Below are 19,983 nucleotides of genomic sequence, written 5' to 3' on the forward strand. Positions count from 1 at the left end.
ACCTCTGTATAATCTAAGGATTATTAAAGGTTAAATGAGTCGTGTTGGATAGGAATCTTAAAAAAAAACGCACTTGTGTTGTTGAAAAACTGGATCGTGTGGTCGGTTGGTGGCCGGCCTACATAATTTGACCTCCATGTCCATGTTGCTAATTCGTTTATTTTATTTTGGCTATGCACTTTTCCGTTACACTTTTTATTTTATATATTAATCATGAAACATGACTTTTATTATACCTTTTTATATACCCTATCCGTTTACAATTTCTTTTAACATTACTGAAATTATTCATATGATTTAAGATCCTAAGTTACACTCAAAGGAACTTATAATTTATATATCTATAAGCATTGGCGAAGCTTTTGACAAAAATATTAGAGGGTCCAGACTCAATACGAATAAAAATTTTCATAAACAGTGGCGAGACTCAAAATTTCGTAAGAAAATGTATATGAAAAACAAATTGCAGCAACACCCCGATTGACCTTAGCAGTTAGCACCAACTTCTACAAGAGATTACTTATAACTTATGAGCATCTTAGGAGAATCAGGCGAATCTACAAAACCAAATCGTCGTTAGCCTAGCCAAAGGGAGGGAGCTCTCCACCCCCCCCCCCCACCCACACACACACACCATTATACTATAAGTATCTATACGATCACCATAAATAAGTATGTAAAAGAGAGAGAGAGAGAGAGAGACGGTTGAGAGAATGAATGCTATTACATGTGTGATATTGCTAGCATATATACTAGGTATTGTTTTATGTCAGCGTTAAATAAGAATGTACCGTCGCCATAACTGGTTCAGGTAACATGAATGTTGTAGGCATGAGCAAGCACTCTACACCACGTGCCACGTAGGGATAGATCATAGATGAATCTCTGATCAATTATGACGTAAATTTTTTATAGTTAAGATTATTTGCACTATCTAACTCGATTATTGTTGTATGTATTTATGCAATTGTGGTTGGATGGATATGATAAATTAATTTATGATTTTAACGTTATGTTTTTTAAACTTGATTATTATTTAGTCATACGTAATTATTCTTTACAAATTAGTAAAGTGTCATTATCTTAGACTAAACGACTAGCTCATCACCCCAAGGTATTGGTTGTAGCCTCATCACCCATGTGGGGCATGTTAATATTGTATATGTTCAATCAATATATACTACAAGCCATGCTAAGTGCTAACGTCACAAGTTTTGTCATTATTATTAGATGTGTAGATGATTGTATGTGATATCCAACCTTATACGTGTGTTCTTTATTAAAAAAAATTACATGTTTTGTACTTTTGTTGCATTTCATGATTTTGGCGTGTAGTCATTGTTTTGACTTTTGAGTTTTGAGAGTGGAGGTTTTAGAAGTGACTTCTAATTACCGTTGTTTACTAGTCTAGCCCGAGTCAAGTTAGGGTGCGTTTGAGTTTGAGTTTATAATTAAACGGGATAGCTCAGCTTGGTTGTTTCAAATCAAATTCTTTTAACAATATTTTTGTAAGGTGGGTTGAAGAAAAAAAAAGTGTTTTTAGGTAGTGGACTAGAATTTAATTGCTTTTACGTTGTGTTCCCGAGTCTTATTTAAAGAGGGGAGGGAAAGGAAATTAGAAGAAAAGGTGAAGGAATCATGTTCCAGAGATTTTTTAAGGATGTGAGGGGAGAGGAAGGGAGAGAAAAGACTAGAAAATTTAAGTGTATAATCATCTTTCCAAATTAGAGAGATGACAGATTACATGTACACGTAAGCATGCTTTCCACGTGTGTCTCCAAGTCGGATGTCATGTCAACGGGTAATACACGTGGAATCCTTTATCTGAGATAGATGATTACATAAACTCATTTTTTTTACCCCCTGGACACGTGTCACAACCCCATGAAATCCTCTATCTCAAATAGAGGATTGCCACACAAGGAATATTTATCAATAACTCTCGTGAATGAATTGTATTCAACCTTCATAATCTATAAATGCCATATTTGTACCATAAAAATGTATTCAGCTTTCTCGTAAATAAAACCATTTTTTATGAGTGAGTTATCTGCATTGGACTTTTAAAATGTAACCCTAGGAATCCTCCATCTTTACATTTAAAGATAGGATGATAACTATTCTTCACACACTCTTAATACACTATTAATTAACTTTTAATGTCAACGAATATGTTACATATACGTATAGTTAGTTGGGATTGAGATAAAATAACAATAGATTTTATAAATTTTTTACTTTATTTTTAATACAATACATTACATTAAAAACAATAAAATGTAAAGCACAAAACAATTCTTCAAACAATAACTTACATTTTATACAGAAAACAAAAACGAGTGAGCGTTTTCTAGCTATGAAAACATGCACCACAATAGACCATCAAAACGTTTAGTTGAAATTAATAAACACTTAATGATAAAGTGCATTAGTTGGTAGCTAACTTGGTTGCTGTAAGTGGTCTCTAGCAACAAAAGCTCTTCCACCAGTACTTGTATTGTTTTAGCTATAAAAATTGTTTAATCACCTCTTTTTAAGGGTGTGTTTGAGATTTCTTATTTAAGGTGAAAAGGCCTTTTAGTGATAAGTTGAAAAGGACTTAAGACTTTCTAAGAAGGAGTTTCCAAAAAAGTGTTTGGATTAACTTAAAAGCCAATAAGTTAATAAGTTGTTTTTAAAAAGTGTTTGGTTTAGCTTATTGATGTAAGGGTGTAATTGTAAAGAGAGATTGGTGGGAATGAAAGGGTGGAATAAAAATCCCAAACCTATAAGTTGATAAGTTATCAAATCTCAACTTATTGAAACCCTCTTTTTCAGCCTTGTTGATAAGGAGAAAAGTAACAATTCTTATGTGTTCCCAAACACTTTATAAACATAAAAATGACTTATTAAACATTCATAAGTCATAAAGAGAGGAAAATAAGGAATCCCAAACATACCCTAAATCTAGGTACTTCTATCTTGTCAAAATCAATTTTCAAAACATGAGATACTCACATAATTATAAAAAGTATAATTATATATTTATATATATCAAATACAATTTTACGTAAGACTCACATAATCAACTATTCCTCGATGTACAAATAAAGTTCCTTACAGTACAATTGTATATTGCTATCCATGTGCTTGAGTTCACACGTATTTGGTGTTTAGCTTTGTTTTACTTTTATTTTGGAGACTCGTATCTTTGGTTTAACCTTTTCGATCCTCTTCAGTCTGACATTCACGACCAGTGGTGAAGCTTGGACGAGTTCGTCGGGTGGGCCAGACTAAAAATGTATTATAAAAATCATAAACTAGGGGGCCGGTGATGACCGTCGTTTGAGTCATGCAAAAACCTAAATAACCTAAGTAGATAGGGTAAATAAGGTATCGTATCCACCAGGAGCGAGTCTTCATCCCGTGCTCGTACAGGTTCAAATTAGGTACTTTAACGTCTATGACCTGAAATACAATAAACACGTATGAAGTATCGAAGTTCCCACAATAAACAGTTAAAACTAATAAATAAACGAACTTAATTATATACAAAACTAGGTTATAAACCCGTGTATTACACGGGTTTGAAAATCAATATCATTCATTCTTATTATATGATTCTGGTTCTTTAAGTTGTAATAATCAAACAGTTTTAAGATTTTTTATTGAAGATAAAACACAAATAACTCATGATAATAAACAACTAACTTAAAATAAACATATTAGTATTTCGAACACCCTACTCATGATATTACCTCTTACAATAATTTTGTATACAATGGGTTCGCAACACCCATTAATACAACCATTTTCTTATCATTTATAATAGTCAAGTATACTTTATGGTCTTAACTTTAACTTGTAAGATTAAAAAAAAATTAGTGTTGTGCCTATAACATACAACACAATGTCATCACCGCCAGGGTACTCTTCCAAAAAAATATAAATTTTGTTTCATGAATATAAATGGAGATCATCAAGGAAACAAAACTCACAATGACACCACTTATTTTATAGATAAAACAACTCATTTTCTACATCAACTTGGCCCGAAACTCAAGATGATGCAAGTTTGTGACAATGAATAAGCATAATGAATTTCACTATCAGTTAACATGTGACAAAATAAAATACACATAATTATTAGTTCTTAAAGAAAAAATAAGTATGCACTATCATCAATCTACTATTATCTTTGAGTGTTGAACTATGTCAATTTAGCAAAAGTTATCAATACATATAAGAAGGTTTATTATATAGAAATAATAGTAAAAAATTATCAAATAAGATTAACCATTTTCGTATTTTTCAGAGTAAAGACGAATCGTGGCAATTTCTAAATCGGTCACTAATAAACTAAAAACATACAACATAAATTTACACACACTAAAATGTGTTTCAAAAGTTCTACATACATTCTTTTATTTCTAACTTTTTTTTATTTTATTTACTACTATAAAATTATATAGGATAAATCACTACTATGGAATGTTTAAAATATTTATTAATTGATTTAATTAGATAGTTATGACTTTCAAAGTTAAACAATAATGATGCCACTTGGCAAAAAAATGGGACAATTAGATGTCATGTGGCACAACAATGGTTTTTGTTTATTATAATAGTAGATTAACCAACCATCAGCCGGCCTCAAATTTTCGGTATAAAACGGGTAAATTTATACTACGTAAACAAATTTTTAGACGAAAAAACGGTCAGGTTACACTACCGCGCAAAAAAAACGGGGGGGGAGGGGGAGGGAGGCCTCCCCGGCTCTAATGAAGCTTCGTCCCAGTTCACGACACGTGGGTGAAAGACCTTGTTATTTATTAACAAAATAGAGATTTGTGATAACTTAATAAATAAATATACTTGCTTCTCTTGACATTATACACATAACAATAGCGTCTTGACAAGGTCATTCAATCGGGTTTCCAAAATTTCAAGCGGGGACGGATGGAAGAAAGGTGACAAGTTTGTTCTTGGTTGTCTTAGTGGAAACTTTCCAAAATGTCACCCATCTCAATACTATTATCATCTGAACACATGTAACTGTAGGGTTTTCATGTGATCCACAACCAACGAAGCTTAAAACGACGTTTCTTATAAATCATGAATCTCTTTACTCCACGACCAATGTGAGATTTGCATAGTAAATACCAATAGCCCATACTAATCTTCCTTGTATAATTATCCAATGGCGAAGTTTGAGAGCAACCAGGGGTGACATCAGTCACTACTATTTTTTCGCTTAACAAGGTAAGTTCTCACGATTTTGTCCAAAATTTTTTATAGTTGTTGGATACGGTCACTCCCCGAGGTATTAAGCTTCGCCGCAGTAACGATATAGTTGCATGTATAAAAATGTGTGTGAAAACATATGCAACAATAAAAAAGGAAAAAACAACATAGTGTGTAATAAAAATGGATAATGATGCATTAAACATACAACTTGATGCAATATCTTTTATAATAAGGAAATAAATCAATAAAAAAATAAATAAAGAAACATTAAACGTCAAACAACCCACACACAAAAACCCCTCACAACTCCAAAACCAAACACCATCTAATTCTAATTATTATTATTAATCATTCTCACACCAAAACGCCGTCGTATAATGTCTTCCACACCGGAAGAACAAGACTGGATGCACGAATCAATCAACGGCGGATCTCTCCGCCACGTGGACATGGAAACCGGATCCGACGGCTGGGCTTCACCTCCTGGCAACCTCTTCAACCTCCGCAGCCTTAATTACTTCACCAAAAAGACCAAACTACCCTCCGGCCCGTGGCTGCTGCAACCCGCCGGCGTTGACTGGTTCCAGTCCAATTCCAAACTCGACCACGTACTCTCACGCGATGATAATCGTGTGATGCACGCGCTCCGGAAGAAACAGTGTGGTGGGAGTAATCAGAAGAGTTTTGTTCTTGCTGTTAATTTACAGGTTCCCGGTAAGCGTTTTAAGTGCGAGGACCTGGTTGTCGTGTTTATAAAGCTGGGGGTTTATTTGTTAATTAATTTGGTCGGGCGGTGGGTAGGTGGGGCTAATTGGGGTTAATCAAATTGGACTTTAATATATATTTTTTAGCTTTATATATATACATGCATTTTTATATTTTTATATGTGGTTTTCAATTTTATATATATACACGTAACATTTGTATATGTAATTTTTATTTATATATATATATACACACACATTTTTTGTATGTAATTTTTTTGTTATATATATATACACTCACATTTTTGTATGTAATTTTCAGTTTTATTTATATATACACTCACATTTTTACATATTTGTTTATGTAATTTTTAGTTATAATATACTCACACATTTTTATACGTAGTTTTCAGTTTTATATATATGCATGCACATTTTTATATGTAATTTTCAGTTTTATTTATATACACTCACATTTTTATTTGTAGTTTTCGGTTTTTTATATATATACACGCACACATTTTTATATGTAATTTTCAGTTTTATAAATAAATACACTCGCATTTTTATTTGTAGTTTTCAGTTTTATATATATATACACACACACACACATTTTTACATGTAATTTTCAGTTTTATAAATAAATACACTCACATTTTTTAAATGTAATTTTCAGTTTTTTACACACACATTTTTTAAATGTAATTTTTAGTTATGTATATACACGCACACATTTATATATGTAATATTCAGTTTTTTTATACATTTACACATTATGGCCAGAATTTTTTTGCTGATTTTGGCCAGAATCTCGTTAGAAATTGCCTATTTTGGACGGAACCTCGTGAGAAAATGCCAACTAATTCTGATTAATCGTTGGAAATTGCCTATTTTGGCCGGATTTAATCATTGATTGATTAGCCCAAAATTATTCAGTGGGGTGGGGACTAGCGATTAATCGGCACCTAGTCGGGATTTTTACATTATAAATTAATAAAACAATCAAGTTTCTCTAATATATCGATTGTTATCACCAGGTAGGGACCACCACTCCGCGGTTTTCTACTTTGCCACCGACGATCCAATCCCAACCGGTTCATTACTCTACCGGTTCATTCACGGTGACGATAATTTCCGTAACCAGCGGTTCAAAATCGTGAACCGGATCGTTAAAGGACCATGGATAGTTAAAGCGACGGTCGGAAACTACTCCGCGTGCTTGCTCGGTAAGGCGCTGACGTGTCACTACCATACCGGACCGAACTATTTGGAGATTGACGTGGATATTAGCAGCTCGAAGATCGCGACGGCTATTTTGCACCTGGCGTTAGGTTGTGTGACGGCGGTGACGATTGATATGGCGTTTGTGGTGGAGGCGCAGGAGGAAGAGGATCTGCCGGAGCGAGTGTTTGGGGCGGTTAGGGTTTGTCAGATGGAGATGTCGTCAGCTACGTTTGTTGATACGGCGGCAACGAGTAAACTGGTGAGTGTACCGGGAGGAGTTCATAGTAATCGTGTTCAGGCGTCGGATCTGCACGACGAAGATGGTGATTGAATGAAAGTAATGAAAGAATGGAAATTGGTGATATAGGGTTTGTAGTTAGGGTTAATGATGATGATTACTATTATTATTGTTCTATCTGTTCATCTGTTGTTCTTTCTGGTATAATGCTGATTATTGTGGGGGGGTTTGATGCTGTGTAGATGAATTTGATAATAATAAGTTAATAATAATAATAACTATAACCCTTTGAAGTGTTTAATATGAAGTTGCTCACATTTGATCTTATTGATTCGGAATCTTGACTCCAATTTGTTTTAGGGTGTAAACGAGCCCGGCTTGCGAGTTGTTTTTTCAGGCTTGGCTCGTTTCGAGCCTTTTATCAATCCGAGCTCGAGTAGCTCGGGAGCTGGATTATATTATGAGACTGGTAAACTGTAAACTGGTTTTATTTATCAGAAGTTTGCAACTCCTGTGTCAATAAGGTTTTTATGTAATGATTTATAAAGCTATTGGTGAATCGCTAACTGCGGTTTCAAATGAAACCGATCTGGTTGGTTGGATGGTGAAGAAACACTAACCGGACCCCGGGCAGATTACTGGTAACCTGGGGGTTAGATAGATGTTTCCCACGAGGGGTTAGACCCTTGGAAGATGGTTCTTCTGATAACCTGCAAAACAGACACCGTGAGCTCGTCACTGAGAATGGGGGGTTCCTCCTTGTGACCACCCTCCGGCGTGAGAATCAGACTAGATTGCTCTTTAAATACAAAAGTATATTAAGAGATTGCTAGAGCAGATATCAGGTATAATATGATGATAATGTGATAAGATATGATAAGATGAGATGGTCATACCATTTGTGGTATTTATAGCCGAAGGTAGGTTTCCAAGGAGGTATGGCCGGCTGCAACAGTGTTCCTGTTCCATCAACAGTAGCCTACGCACATGCCCTGCTGGTAGTTGGTGGGTAGGTAGCGGCTGATAGCGACCAGGCCTGCTGTATACTATTCCTTTTCCACCAACTGCCAGCTACGCACGTGGTATGACAAGAGTTGGTGAGTAGGCAGCGGCTAATAGTGACATACAGTGTAGGAGCATGCTGCTCGCCATACTGTTGTCTATAAGCTGTCGTATCTTTAGTCAGATCTTTTTCCCATACCTCGTCAGGTACAGTACAGAAGATCTTCCCGTATCGTACGGACTGGCTTATTTGGGCGGGAGTATTCCCCCTCCCGCCCTTGTGCGGGATTGTTCCCGGCTTCGCTCATTCCTTCAGGTGACACTGAACGATTGAGAGCTAAGTGCCTTGTGCGTGTAGCCTTGTTGCGCGGGTGGCCTTCCCTAATGGCTTGTATCCGAGGCTGCGGGGACAGGCGGAGTCCTTCACCATTGGGAGGCATTTCCTGCGGGACCAGCTTGCGTACTGCGCGTAAGGACGTCATGTCTCTGAGCATGGTTGGTCCTGCGGATCCAGTTGGTTTCTGCGCAGACGTCCCTGTTTGAGGTGAGTCTTGCGGGTCCAACTGGGCTCTGCTGGGACCTACCTCTTCAAGTCGCCCCAGTCCAATGTTCTTCTCATGCGTGTTTAATAAAGTGAGGTGAACTTTTGGACTTAAGCAAAGGGTTTTGAAAAGGGTTTTTTAAGGTTTTTCCATGGGGATTCTTCCCGCGGAAATTCCCGAGTTTCAATCCTTGTCACTTGCAGAAATTCCCGAGTTTCCTGCTTGGTCTTTGGGTATGATGCGGGTAGGTCTGTAACCTCCTCGCAAGTCAGGAGCGTTGAGTCCCACTTGTGTGGACTCTCCATGAGGTTTTGGTAGTTTTGAACATAGTGATCAATTATGTTAAAACCACCAATTCCATCCTGGAGCTTCAAACAACGTAGTTCTCGACGTTCCCGCTATGCGGGGATGTTATTTCCGTTTCCGCAAGCATTGCCCAGAAGATCCTTCTTGGTTTCAATTCCCAGCGGAGCGCTAGGTATGTAAAGGGTTTTGCCTTAACACTGTACCAGCGCTCGTCTTACGGTTACTTTACTTCCAAGGTATTCCTGGCGTCAATTCCCTGCGGGTGCTAGGTATGTGAAGGGTTTTGCCTTTACACTGTACCCGCACCCGTCTTATAGTTACTTGGTTGCCGAGGAATATTTGGCTTCAATTCCCTGCGGGTGTTAGGTATGTGAAGGGTTTTGCCTTTACACTGTACCCGCATCCGTCTTACGGTTACTTGTTCGCCAAAGTTCTTGGCTTCAATTCCCTGCGGGTGCTAGGTATGTGAAGGGTTTTGCCTTTACACTGTACCCGCATCCGTCTTACGGTTACTTGGTTGCCGAGGAATATTTGGCTTCAATTCCCTGCGGGTGCTAGGTATGTGAAGGGTTTTGCCTTTACACTATACCCGCATCCGTCTTACGGTTACTTGTTCGCCAAAGTTTTACTTGGCTTCAATTCCCTGCGGGTGCTAGGTATGTGAAGGGTTTTGCCTTTACACTGTACCCGCATCCGTCTTACGGTTACTTGTTTGCCAAGGTAAGGGGTATTTTCCAGCTTACTTTTTAATATTTTTAAACTTTGAATTTTGAAATTCGAAAGGTTGGTGGAAAGATAGGAACAGTCCAAACCTCTGAAACGTCGTGCGACGGTTTCTTCTGACTGTGTCAGGACGTGCAGGAAGTTATGGTGACGTGACATTATATGGTCATTCCAGACGCTTTTTCAGGCGCGTGGGCCCGATTTTTCGGGCGCGTGGCCGCGAAATTACTGGCACACGTCCTTTCAACAGCTGTTTCCAGCTTGCTTTTTGCCACGTGTCATAGTTTCATTGCACCTTCGATTTCTCTCTCCTCCGCATTAAATTCACCGCATTAATTGCGATTACTATATAAAGGGGGAGAGGGTTCTTTGTAATTCACACTTTCACCTCTCTTCTTCTTAGCGATTTCCGGCAAATACTCCCCTTTTCAGGCAAGCATTTTCCCGAAATCGCTTTCTTCTTTCTGCAAAATGTCTTCCCATGATGCTGAAGCTGTAGCCGACGATAGGAGTACTGCTGGCGAGTGCCAGTGTGCTCTACCTGTCGATCAGTACCAGTATGTCGTCAGGAAATTCATGCTTGAGTCTCTTGAGCCTGAGTTTCCTGAACCCTACCAGACTGTGTACGATGCCCCCAGTGGCAAGATCGGGGTATATGCTGCATTCTTTGTTTATGGGAACCTTAGGTTCCGGTTGACAAAGTTTGTGTACCGTGTCCTGGAGAGGCACGGTGTGCACCTAACCAAGTTGCATCCGATGGCGATTGCCAAGATACGGCACTTCGAGTGGGTGTGCCGGATTCTGGGTATTGAGCCCTATGTGGACCGCCTGATGACCTTCTATACGTGGAGGTGCATCCAGGGGTGGTACACCCTGACAACCCGTATTAAGGGTTTGAAGATCTGCGTGACCGAGCGCAGTCTCCGATCGTGGAAGCGGGAGTTCTTCTACATTTCTGCCCGCGCCGTCCCCATTGCCATGAAGTTTAAAAATGGCCAAGCAATTCCGAGCCACCACGCCACCAACTACCAGGAGGCGGAATGGTTTGCGAAGATATCCCGGGTCCAATCTCCGGTTTACCGGTTTGCGGAGTCCGGGATGGTGATGCTGGGGATGAGCCGGGTATGGAAGGAGGCGTCTCAGGTTCCCATCCTTCTCGAATACGGTTTGAACTCTACTCCTTATGGTATGTCTTGTCTTTCTTGCTGATATGAGTTTGTCTTCTAACTGTTTCTTTTCTTTCAGAGGGGAACAATTTGGAGTCGCTCCTGTACCCGCGGGAAGCTGACGGTCCTGTGCGGGTGGGTACTCGTGCTCTTGACGAGAACGAGTTGCCCATCCTGGAGCAAACAGCGGATCGGTTTGTGGAGGTCTATCCACTGGGCTACGAGATCCTGAGCCACCGGCGGCCATGTAAGGCGTTATTCTCTCCTCCACCCCTCAGTGCTGTACCCGCTGCTGGAATTCCTGACATCCTGTCTTCTTCTGAGGAATCCGCAGATGGTCCTCCGTTAGTGCGGAAGAAGAGGGCTGCCGGCGGGAAAGGGAAGGAGAAGGCGGCCTCCACAGCCGATCCAGTGCTCCAATCTGACACTGAGTCAGAAAGTGAAGAGGTGGCGGGGAACCCCGGTGGTGAGAAGACCACTGTTCCGGAGGCTACGACTGTTACCTCCGGAGAACCAATGGCGACGACGGTGACCGGCATCAAGAGACCGGCTCCATCGGGTTAGTCCCCGCCCGTCCGTACGTTCAAGCTCAAGAAAACCCGTAAGTACAACTCTTGGCTTTTATCTTCGTAGTTTAATCTTCCAAGTCTTTTAACACTTTTCTTCTTTACGCAGGTGTGGATGTTGGCGCATTCCAGGGTGGAGCACAGAGGAGTACCTCTCCGCCGATGACGGTAGGCTCGGTCAGCCTATCTGAGGCGACGACCCAGGCGCCTGCGCCTGTTTCCGCTGGATCAGTTGCTCAGTCCCTTGAGCCGACTGTTCCAGCCGAGATGACGTCACCGCCGGTGGTAAGTGCGATTTTTACAGCATCTTTCACCGAGCCGGCGGTTACGATTGCTGCGGATTCTGCGGCAGCGACTGCGGCGGCTGCCACCATGCCCCCGCCACCGGCACCGACGGCCGGCCCATCAGGTACGCATGGGAGTACTCGCCAATCTTTGCCACCTTCCCATCTGCCTGACCTTTTGGATGGGTTTCCTTTGGGTTCAGGTGATGGGTTCGGCGGCTATCGGCCTGTTATAGACCCTACAGGTGCGTAGGGTTCCTTTGGCCCTTTTTCACTTTTATTTTTTATCATCTTTTCCTAACTGCTTTTTTGTTTTTTGCAGTGTCGGATTCCAATGAAGTGTATGTTCCGCGATGGAACATACGCCGAGGAACAACCCTTCGTACCCCTGTGGAGTGCGTGGAATGGGCTCGCCACGCTGCTCCCCATGGTGCGTTGGGGGAAGCCATGGCTAGCTACCAGGAGGGTAGGCTAACCAATGAGCTTCGGGTTCTCCAGGCCCGGATGCAGCCGCGCGTCGAGCTGCTTTGTCGTGAAAACGACAAGTTAAAAGTAGCTCGCGCCAAGGAAGTATCTCATGCGCGGGCTCTTCGGGAGGAGAACCAAAAGTTGGCCGCAGCTACTGCGGAGAAGGAGAAGGCCTTCAAGGCCCTCGAGGTTGAGGTTCAAGCGCGACTCGAGGCCCGCTCCAAGGCTGCCCAAGCTGTTAACGAACAGCTTCGGCTGGCTAAGGAGACTGCGAGGAACGCAACCGAGAGGGCCACCAAGGCTGAAGCCGTTGCTGAGCCTTTACGCGTGGAGAACGAGGAGCTCAAGGCCAAATTGGAGGCTCTCCAACGTGCTCATGATGCCTTGGCGATGGAGGATGCCAAGAAGCTTCAAGAGATCCTGGACCAGAGGGGCGTGCTTGATCACACCGAGCGGAAGCTTAAGGGCGTTGAAGAGGCTGCTGCAAAGGAAGTGCTACTTGCCAACCTTAACAAAAGCGAAGCCGAACGCGCCTGCACCCAAGCTCAAGCCGCCCTCCAAGAAGCTCTGGTTGCCAAGGAATGGCTTCTTCGAGAAGCGTTGCCTCAGGTATGTTTGGCTTTACGTCTTCACGCTTTCCTTTGTACATAGAAAAGGTGTTTGACACTTGTATTTTCTTTGTAGGTTGTGCATCGGGTCTTCTCAGAGACTACTTACGATGATGCCATGAGCGCAGCCCTCAACGCTTCTCATGAGGATGGGGAAAAGGCCGGCTTCCTGCTTGGTCTAGGGTTCGTTGAGAAAGGCGTCCCGCCTTCCAACTTCCCTTTGTTCGATGCGGACACCGAAGCTGCATATGACCAAGCGGTGAACCAATACGCCGCCTTCCCGCATCCGGTGGTGGAGAAGGTAAACGAAGTTGCTGCTGCTGATGATGGGCTAGCTATCCTCAAAGCTTTCCTTGAACTGCCACGCTCTACTGATGGGGCTGGTCCAAGTGGAAGTGGCCCTGAAGCCTGATCCTGAAGATCCCTTCCCACTGCTAGGATAGTTTTAGCTTGTATAGATTTATTTTCTTGTAGGCGGGTAGTTACCCGGCCATTCTTGTAATAATTCGTTTGTGAAATATAAATCTTTTTGCGTATAAGATTGTTATTTCCTTCTTTGGGTTTCTTGCTTTATAAACTTATGACTTGCATACTTAGTTTAAATTAGCAATTTTCCAAGTGTAGAATAAGTTAACCTGTTGAACGTGGTTGATAATGGGTTAAAGTTTTGCTTCCTCTTTCGTGATTGTGCGGGTAGAACCGTCACTTGCACTTAGTAGGATGGCTAAACTTTAACCTTCATCTGACCTGCGTGTAGGTTTTCCTCATCTTTTGAGGATAAGTTAACCTTTGAACGTGGTTGATAATAGGTGTGAAGTTTTGCTTCATCTTTCGTGATTGTGCGGGTAGTACCGTCACTTGCACTTAGTAGGATGGCAAAACTTTAACCTTCATCTGACCTGCGTGTAGGTTTTCCTCATCTTTTGAGGATAAGTTAACCTTTGAACGTGGTTGATAATAGGTGTGAAGTTTTGCTTCCTCTTTCGTGATTGTGCGGGTAGCACCGTCACTTGCACTTAGTAGGATGGCAAAACTTTACCCTTATCTGACCTGCGTGTAGGTCTTCCTTATCCTTTGAGGATAAGTTAACCTTTGAACGTGGTTGATAATAGGTGTGAAGTTTTGCTTCCTCTTTCGTGATTGTGCGAGTAGCACCGTCACTTGCACTTAGTAGGATGGCGAAACTTTACCCTTATCTGACCTGCGTGTAGGTTTTCCTCATCCTTTTAAGAATTTTGTTTTGAACCGTTCGACGCGCGGTTGTCAATAGGTTAGTGTTCAGTTTCCTTTCATGATTCATGCGGATAGACCGGCACTTTCATTTAATGGGATAATTGAACTCTTCCCCTTTAACTGACCTGCGTGAAGGTTTTTTCCTGTTATTGGGTTTGTGCGGGTAGGACCGCCTTCCCACGCAACGACTTCACGTAATGTGAATGCCGTTACCAGTGTTGCATAGTTTAACCGTTCGACGCGCGGTTGTTGATAGGTTATTGTTCAGTTTCCTCATTATGATTCGTGCGGATAGACCGGCACTTTCATTTTTGGGTGCTGAACATTTCCCCTTCAACTGACCTGCGTGAAGGTTTTTTCACATTATTGGGTTTGTGCGGGTAGAACCGCCTTCCCACGCAACGACTTCACATAATGTGTATCGTCATATTAGTGTTCAGAAAAGTAAAATCATCAGCTTCGATGTTCTAAAGAGAATCATTTCCATTAGAAGTGGCTCTTGGCCTTTTCTTTACAAATTGGAATTGATTTACATGCGAACTGTGTAAATGAGCTCCCTTCCATGTTGTTGGGATGGGAGTGCCATCGAGCCGATACGCACCTGGTTCGGGATCTCGTTCTTTACGCAGCATGTAGTCTCGACATTGAAGCTGGAATTTTTATTCGTGTTTTCCCCAGCTGGGGTTCTACACGCACCCGCCTGCTCATCCTTTATTGCGCCACGAGGTGCGCGAGCGTCCCATCTCTGACAAATGCTTCAACCATGTCTTTTACGTCTATGCATTCTTCAGTGTTGTGGCCTTTTGTCTTGTGAAAGTCACAGTATTTGCTCCGATCAGCATCGTGACGATGTCGGATTATTGGAGGCTTTGGCCACGGGAGCTCTTCAGTGGCGAATATCTCAGTGACGCTTTTGGTGAGTGGCGTCCATCTGGAGTTCCGGTGCGGCTGTACATTATCCCTTCCGCCCAATCGATGTTGCAAGCCGGATGAGGTGTCAAAGTTTACCCTTGACTGCCAAATGCCTAGCTTCTGCTTTTTATTTAATCGGGCGGTGAGGACATTGTCTTCTCTCGTCTTCTGAGTGTAGAGGTTTGTGCTCTGTGGGAGATCTCTACCCAGTTGCTTCTCCGTTTCCGCATAGCGTTTTGCTGCTGTCATGATGGCATCCCATGTGGATGGCATGCCATCTTTACTCGTTAGGGTGCGGATGAGCTCTGGGTCATGCGCGCCCTGGATGAAGGCAGCGCGAACAAGATCTTCACTGATATTGCCCAAACTTAGCTTCTTTGAGTTGAAGCGAGTGATGAAGTTTGGCAGAGATTCATCTTCTTCTCGTATGCATTTGAGGATTGTCCATTGCTCCTCGATATACTTCCGTTGCTGGCTGAAGTGTTGGCCAAACTTCTGCTGGAAGTCTGCCCAGTCGTAGATGTGGTTGACCGGTAGACGATCAAACCAAGCTCTAGCAGCCCCAACAAGCGTCATTTGGAACATGTAGCACCACGTGGGTTCCGTCCAATTGCTGACGGTTGCCCCCGCTATGAACCTGTTCAAATGATCGTCTGGATCAGATATACCGTCATATGTGCCTATGTTAGGCATTTGTTTGGCACTCTTTGGGGCGATTGCTTCCGCAATGTCCCTTGCAAACTTGGACGTTCCTGCATTTGCAACGTTTGGTCTGAACGTTTTGGAGAAGTCTCGTGGACTTCCACCTGTGCTTTTTGGTTTGAAGGCTTGTCCAAAATGCCTTTTCGGTTGGGATTCCATTTCCTTCCGCTTCCCTTTTGCCCTATGGCGAGGGTTCGCGTCGGAGTCGGATTCCTCCGAGTCATCCTCCCAGTATTCGAATTCGTCGGCCTGTTGTACGGAACGCAAGCGTTCGTTCAACTCAGCCTGGAATTCCTTTTGTCGTGCCTCCGCCCATGCCTTGACTTCATCGAGAGTTTGGCGGGGGAGTCTTCGTTTCTCAACCTGGGTATCAGTGGATCCCAGTAGGCGATCATTTACTGCACTTGCCCCAGCATGAGTAACTGGGGTAGTGTTCGTAAAATTTACTTCACTTGCCCCGGCTTGGGTAACCGGGGTAGTGTTTGTAAAAACTGTGTTACCGGTATTCCCCCCAGTAGCTGGGGTTGTGGTTACCGGAATTTCTCTAACCATCTTTGTAGAAGTTTGAAAAAACTGGAGAAAAATGAAGTTCTAGCTTTATGCACGGATGGCGCCAATGAAGAAACACTAACCGGACCCCGGGCAGATTACTGGTAACCTGGGGGTTAGATAGATGTTTCCCACGAGGGGTTAGACCCTTGGAAGATGGTTCTTCTGATAACCTGCAAAACAGACACCGTGAGCTCGTCACTGAGAAGGGGGGGGTTCCTCCTTGTGACCACCCTCCGGCGTGAGAATCAGACTAGATTGCTCTTTAAATACAAAAGTATATTAAGAGATTGCTAGAGCAGATATCAGGTATAATATGATGATAATGTGATAAGATATGATAAGATGAGATGGTCATACCATTTGTGGTATTTATAGCCGAAGGTAGGTTTCCAAGGAGGTATGGCCGGCTGCAACAGTGTTTCTGTTCCATCAACAGTAGCCTACGCACGTGCCCTGCTGGTAGTTGGTGGGTAGGTAGCGGCTGATAGCGACCAGGCCTGCTGTATACTATTCCTTTTCCACCAACTGCCAGCTACGCACGTGGTATGACAAGAGTTGGTGAGTAGGCAGCGGCTAATAGTGACATACAGTGTAGGAGCATGCTGCTCGCCATACTGTTGTCTATAAGCTGTCGTATCTTTAGTCAGATCTTTTTCCCATACCTCGTCAGGTACAGTACAGAAGATCTTCCCGTATCGTACGGACTGGCTTATTTGGGCGGGAGTATTCCCCCTCCCGCCCTTGTGCGGGATTGTTCCCGGCTTCGCTCATTCCTTCAGGTGACACTGAACGATTGAGAGCTAAGTGCCTTGTGCGTGTAGCCTTGCTGCGCGGGTGGCCTTCCCTAATGGCTTGTATCCGAGGCTGCGGGGACAGGCGGAGTCCTTCACCATTGGGAGGCATTTCCTGCGGGACCAGCTTGCGTACTGCGCGTAAGGACGTCACGTCTCTGAGCATGGTTGGTCCTGCGGATCCAGTTGGTTTCTGCGCAGACGTCCCTGTTTGAGGTGAGTCTTGCGGGTCCAACTGGGCTCTGCTGGGACCTACCTCTTCAGATGGGGGTCAAAACGATTTCTTTGACGGTTTGAACTGATTTTTGTATCCAAATTGTTAGTTTTGTTAAATATTATTATAAAGATGGCTTGTTAATATGGATATGCGTGGATGATGGATGCGCATATACGATAAATGTAAACGACCAGCTTAGTTTACACGAGCAGTTTCGACTTTCGAGTATCAAACAATAAACTGTTAAACCAGAATGTGAACCAAACTATATGAGTTGAACAGGCTGATTTGTTTCGATTTGGATGGTTTAGGACCTTTGGTTCCATGAGTTGAACCGTTGTCAACCAAACTCTATATTAAACCGACTGGACTGGCCAGTTTGTTCTCATTTGTTCATTGAGGGTGGTCGTTTTATGAGGTCTTACACTGTAAACCAAGCCAGTCAAGCCGGTCAATTTGTATCAGTTTTGGCGGTCTCAAAGGTTTACATAAACAACCCTATTCAGAGCTACACATATTTGAAGAATCTAAAAATAATGTGGTTTTTCCACACCTTTTTTTCTGCTTTGTGGTGCAAAATGAGTTGACTTGAAGCTGATAGTGAGATTATTCTATACCATCAATATAGCTGCAAAAGTAGATGGTGAGGTTTAAAAAGACATCAGGGGCAGAATAGTCTTTTTACTAGAGACAGAACAGTCTTCAAACAACACTGACAGCTCATTCATCACCAACTTGATTCTACAACTTAACATAGTTGTACTAGTGGCCACATGGAGCTTAGTTGGCAATTAAAACAAACCTACTTGAAAGCAGCATACTACATTAGACATAAAAATTGGCTGTCAAGATTTTGTAATAAAAATTGCCAGGTCACGTCGTGACACGTGGCAGCCGTTAAAAAATACTATACAAATTAACTTTACGCTTCGTCCTCCGAATCATAAACAATTCGACTTCGCTTTGAATTAGGAATCACGTTTTCGTCTTCACTACAAGTCTCGGAACCATCAGCGCCCAATGGTGTAACGGTTTCAGGTGACAATAATGCAGCATCCGCTTCACCATCGTCAGAGTCTTGAACCAAATCATTTTGAGTAGTGGAGTCGTTTTCCATATTATCCACCATATCAGGTTCCTTGTTAGGCGCGTCCTCTTGATGGGCAATATCTTGCGGGTCAGGTATTGGTTCCTGGTTAGGCCCATTTTCTTGTCGGGGAATGTTTGGTTGGTCAGTGATTCTGAAGTCTCTAGCAGTACTACGCTTTGCATGCCTTAACAAGTTTGTTTTGGTAGCTTTGCTAAGTAGTATCAGATACTTCTCATAATCTTCTATTTGAAATATTAAATCCGGAATGCATTTATTCTCCCTTTTTATCTTGTTTATTAGTCCTTTAACCGCTTTGCTTTCTTTTTGATTCTGCAAGTTTTGTATAGTGTTAACATTTGGGCCATATATAATTTAGGTGTGCATGAACATTGAAGGTTACAGTGACTATAAACCTGCTGCATAGATTCCACGAATATGTACAACGGGGTGGTTAACCGCTTGCAAGTAACTTCGACAAGCTTCTGACACTTGAGGCTCGGTAAAATTTGTTTGCAACCTTTAGGAGCGATATGGAACTTTGATATCCTAGCTAAGTTTTTATAAAACTTAACCGCCAGTTTTAGCAAATGTTCCGCTTGAGAATCTGGATATTTATAAGCTTAACAGTTTTTAAGGGGTATTAAACTATTAACATATATAAAACTTAAGAAAGAGTTGGTTACTACTTACCTTTAAGGTTCATCACTACAATAAAAGATAACAATTCAACCACAGCTTCAGCCCTATGGTACAGAGTCTCTTCCAAACTAAAATACGGGTTGTGTCTTCCGTCTTTATATGCACCAGCTAAGCATGTCTTCAACTTCATACTGAGTCGGTCGATATCTGCAATAACTGACTCGACTAACTGCAAAAGTGCGGTTGCTATAGCACCTTCTGTTGTACGGTTTATGATAGCATAAGTTTCAGATTTCTCAGAAGGAGATCTCATTGTTTTTGTTAGCTCAACTGCAATTTCTTGAGCAATAATCAAATCATTTGGAGCTTGAGTGCATGATAGTGCTAAAGTGACCACACTTTTTGCAATCTTTGGATTTGCTATTGTCGAAGCACGAGATGAATCTGACCTGATCCATGACGATGTTTCCATGGATTTCGAGATGAACGAACCACGTCTTGATCTTCTTCTCCGGCTGGTTGGGATCTGCAATGACTTTTTGGGGGTGTGGAGGTGACCACTAAGAAATCTCCAGGATCTCTTGTTCACAGACATAAAAATATGGTGGTGGCTCTTATTGAGAATGACCAACCCCTAATAAGGAGGTGGAGACCTCCTTATATAGGGAGCCTCATGGCCACCATCATGGAACCCTAATGGGCCTAGCCCAGTTAGGGTTACCTCCACAAAACCCCCTCAGCCCAATAACATTGTATTAGTCCATATAATAAAATAAGCCAAACATAATAA

General features: G+C 42.2%; 2 protein-coding genes across 2 annotated transcripts; one reads left to right on the forward strand and one right to left on the reverse strand.

Moving 5' to 3' along the window:
- The first annotated feature begins 5,460 nt into the window (after positions 1–5,460).
- Positions 5,461–7,747, forward strand: LOC143605427 (protein ENHANCED DISEASE RESISTANCE 2-like). The gene is made up of 2 exons (XM_077081537.1): positions 5,461–5,940; positions 6,968–7,747. Exons 1-2 carry the CDS (start codon positions 5,604–5,606, stop codon positions 7,483–7,485), a joined length of 855 nt encoding a protein of 284 aa, XP_076937652.1. The 5' UTR covers positions 5,461–5,603; the 3' UTR covers positions 7,486–7,747.
- Positions 7,748–18,185: 10,438 nt separating this feature from the next.
- On the reverse strand, positions 18,186–19,665 carry LOC143605428 (uncharacterized). Its single transcript, XM_077081538.1, has 3 exons — positions 19,245–19,665; positions 18,968–19,158; positions 18,186–18,884 (listed from the first exon to the last, which is right to left on the reverse strand). Exons 1-3 carry the CDS (start codon positions 19,663–19,665, stop codon positions 18,387–18,389), a joined length of 1,110 nt encoding a protein of 369 aa, XP_076937653.1. The 3' UTR covers positions 18,186–18,386.
- Positions 19,666–19,983: the final 318 nt, after the last annotated feature.

This window comes from Bidens hawaiensis, unplaced genomic scaffold (genome assembly GCF_021521415.1).
Source record: "Bidens hawaiensis isolate Kalapana, Puna unplaced genomic scaffold, B.hawaiensis_p1.1 tig00069328_1, whole genome shotgun sequence".
In the NCBI taxonomy this organism is placed as follows: domain Eukaryota; kingdom Viridiplantae; phylum Streptophyta; class Magnoliopsida; order Asterales; family Asteraceae; genus Bidens; species Bidens hawaiensis.

Bases quoted from the DNA above. Each gene is read 5' to 3' on its own strand.
- LOC143605428 (XM_077081538.1), bottom strand. From the start codon at position 19,665: ATGGAAACATCGTCATGGATCAGGTCAGATTCATCTCGTGCTTCGACA. The intron at 19,159-19,244 runs GTAAGTAGTAAC...ATAAATATCCAG, and splicing joins TGTAGTGATGAACCTTAAAG to ATTCTCAAGCGGAACATTTG. The intron at 18,885-18,967 runs GTTTATAGTCAC...CAAAACTTGCAG, and splicing joins TCGTGGAATCTATGCAGCAG to AATCAAAAAGAAAGCAAAGC.
- LOC143605427 (XM_077081537.1), top strand. From the start codon at position 5,604: ATGTCTTCCACACCGGAAGAACAAGACTGGATGCACGAATCAATCAAC. The intron at 5,941-6,967 runs GTAAGCGTTTTA...TGTTATCACCAG, and splicing joins TGTTAATTTACAGGTTCCCG to GTAGGGACCACCACTCCGCG.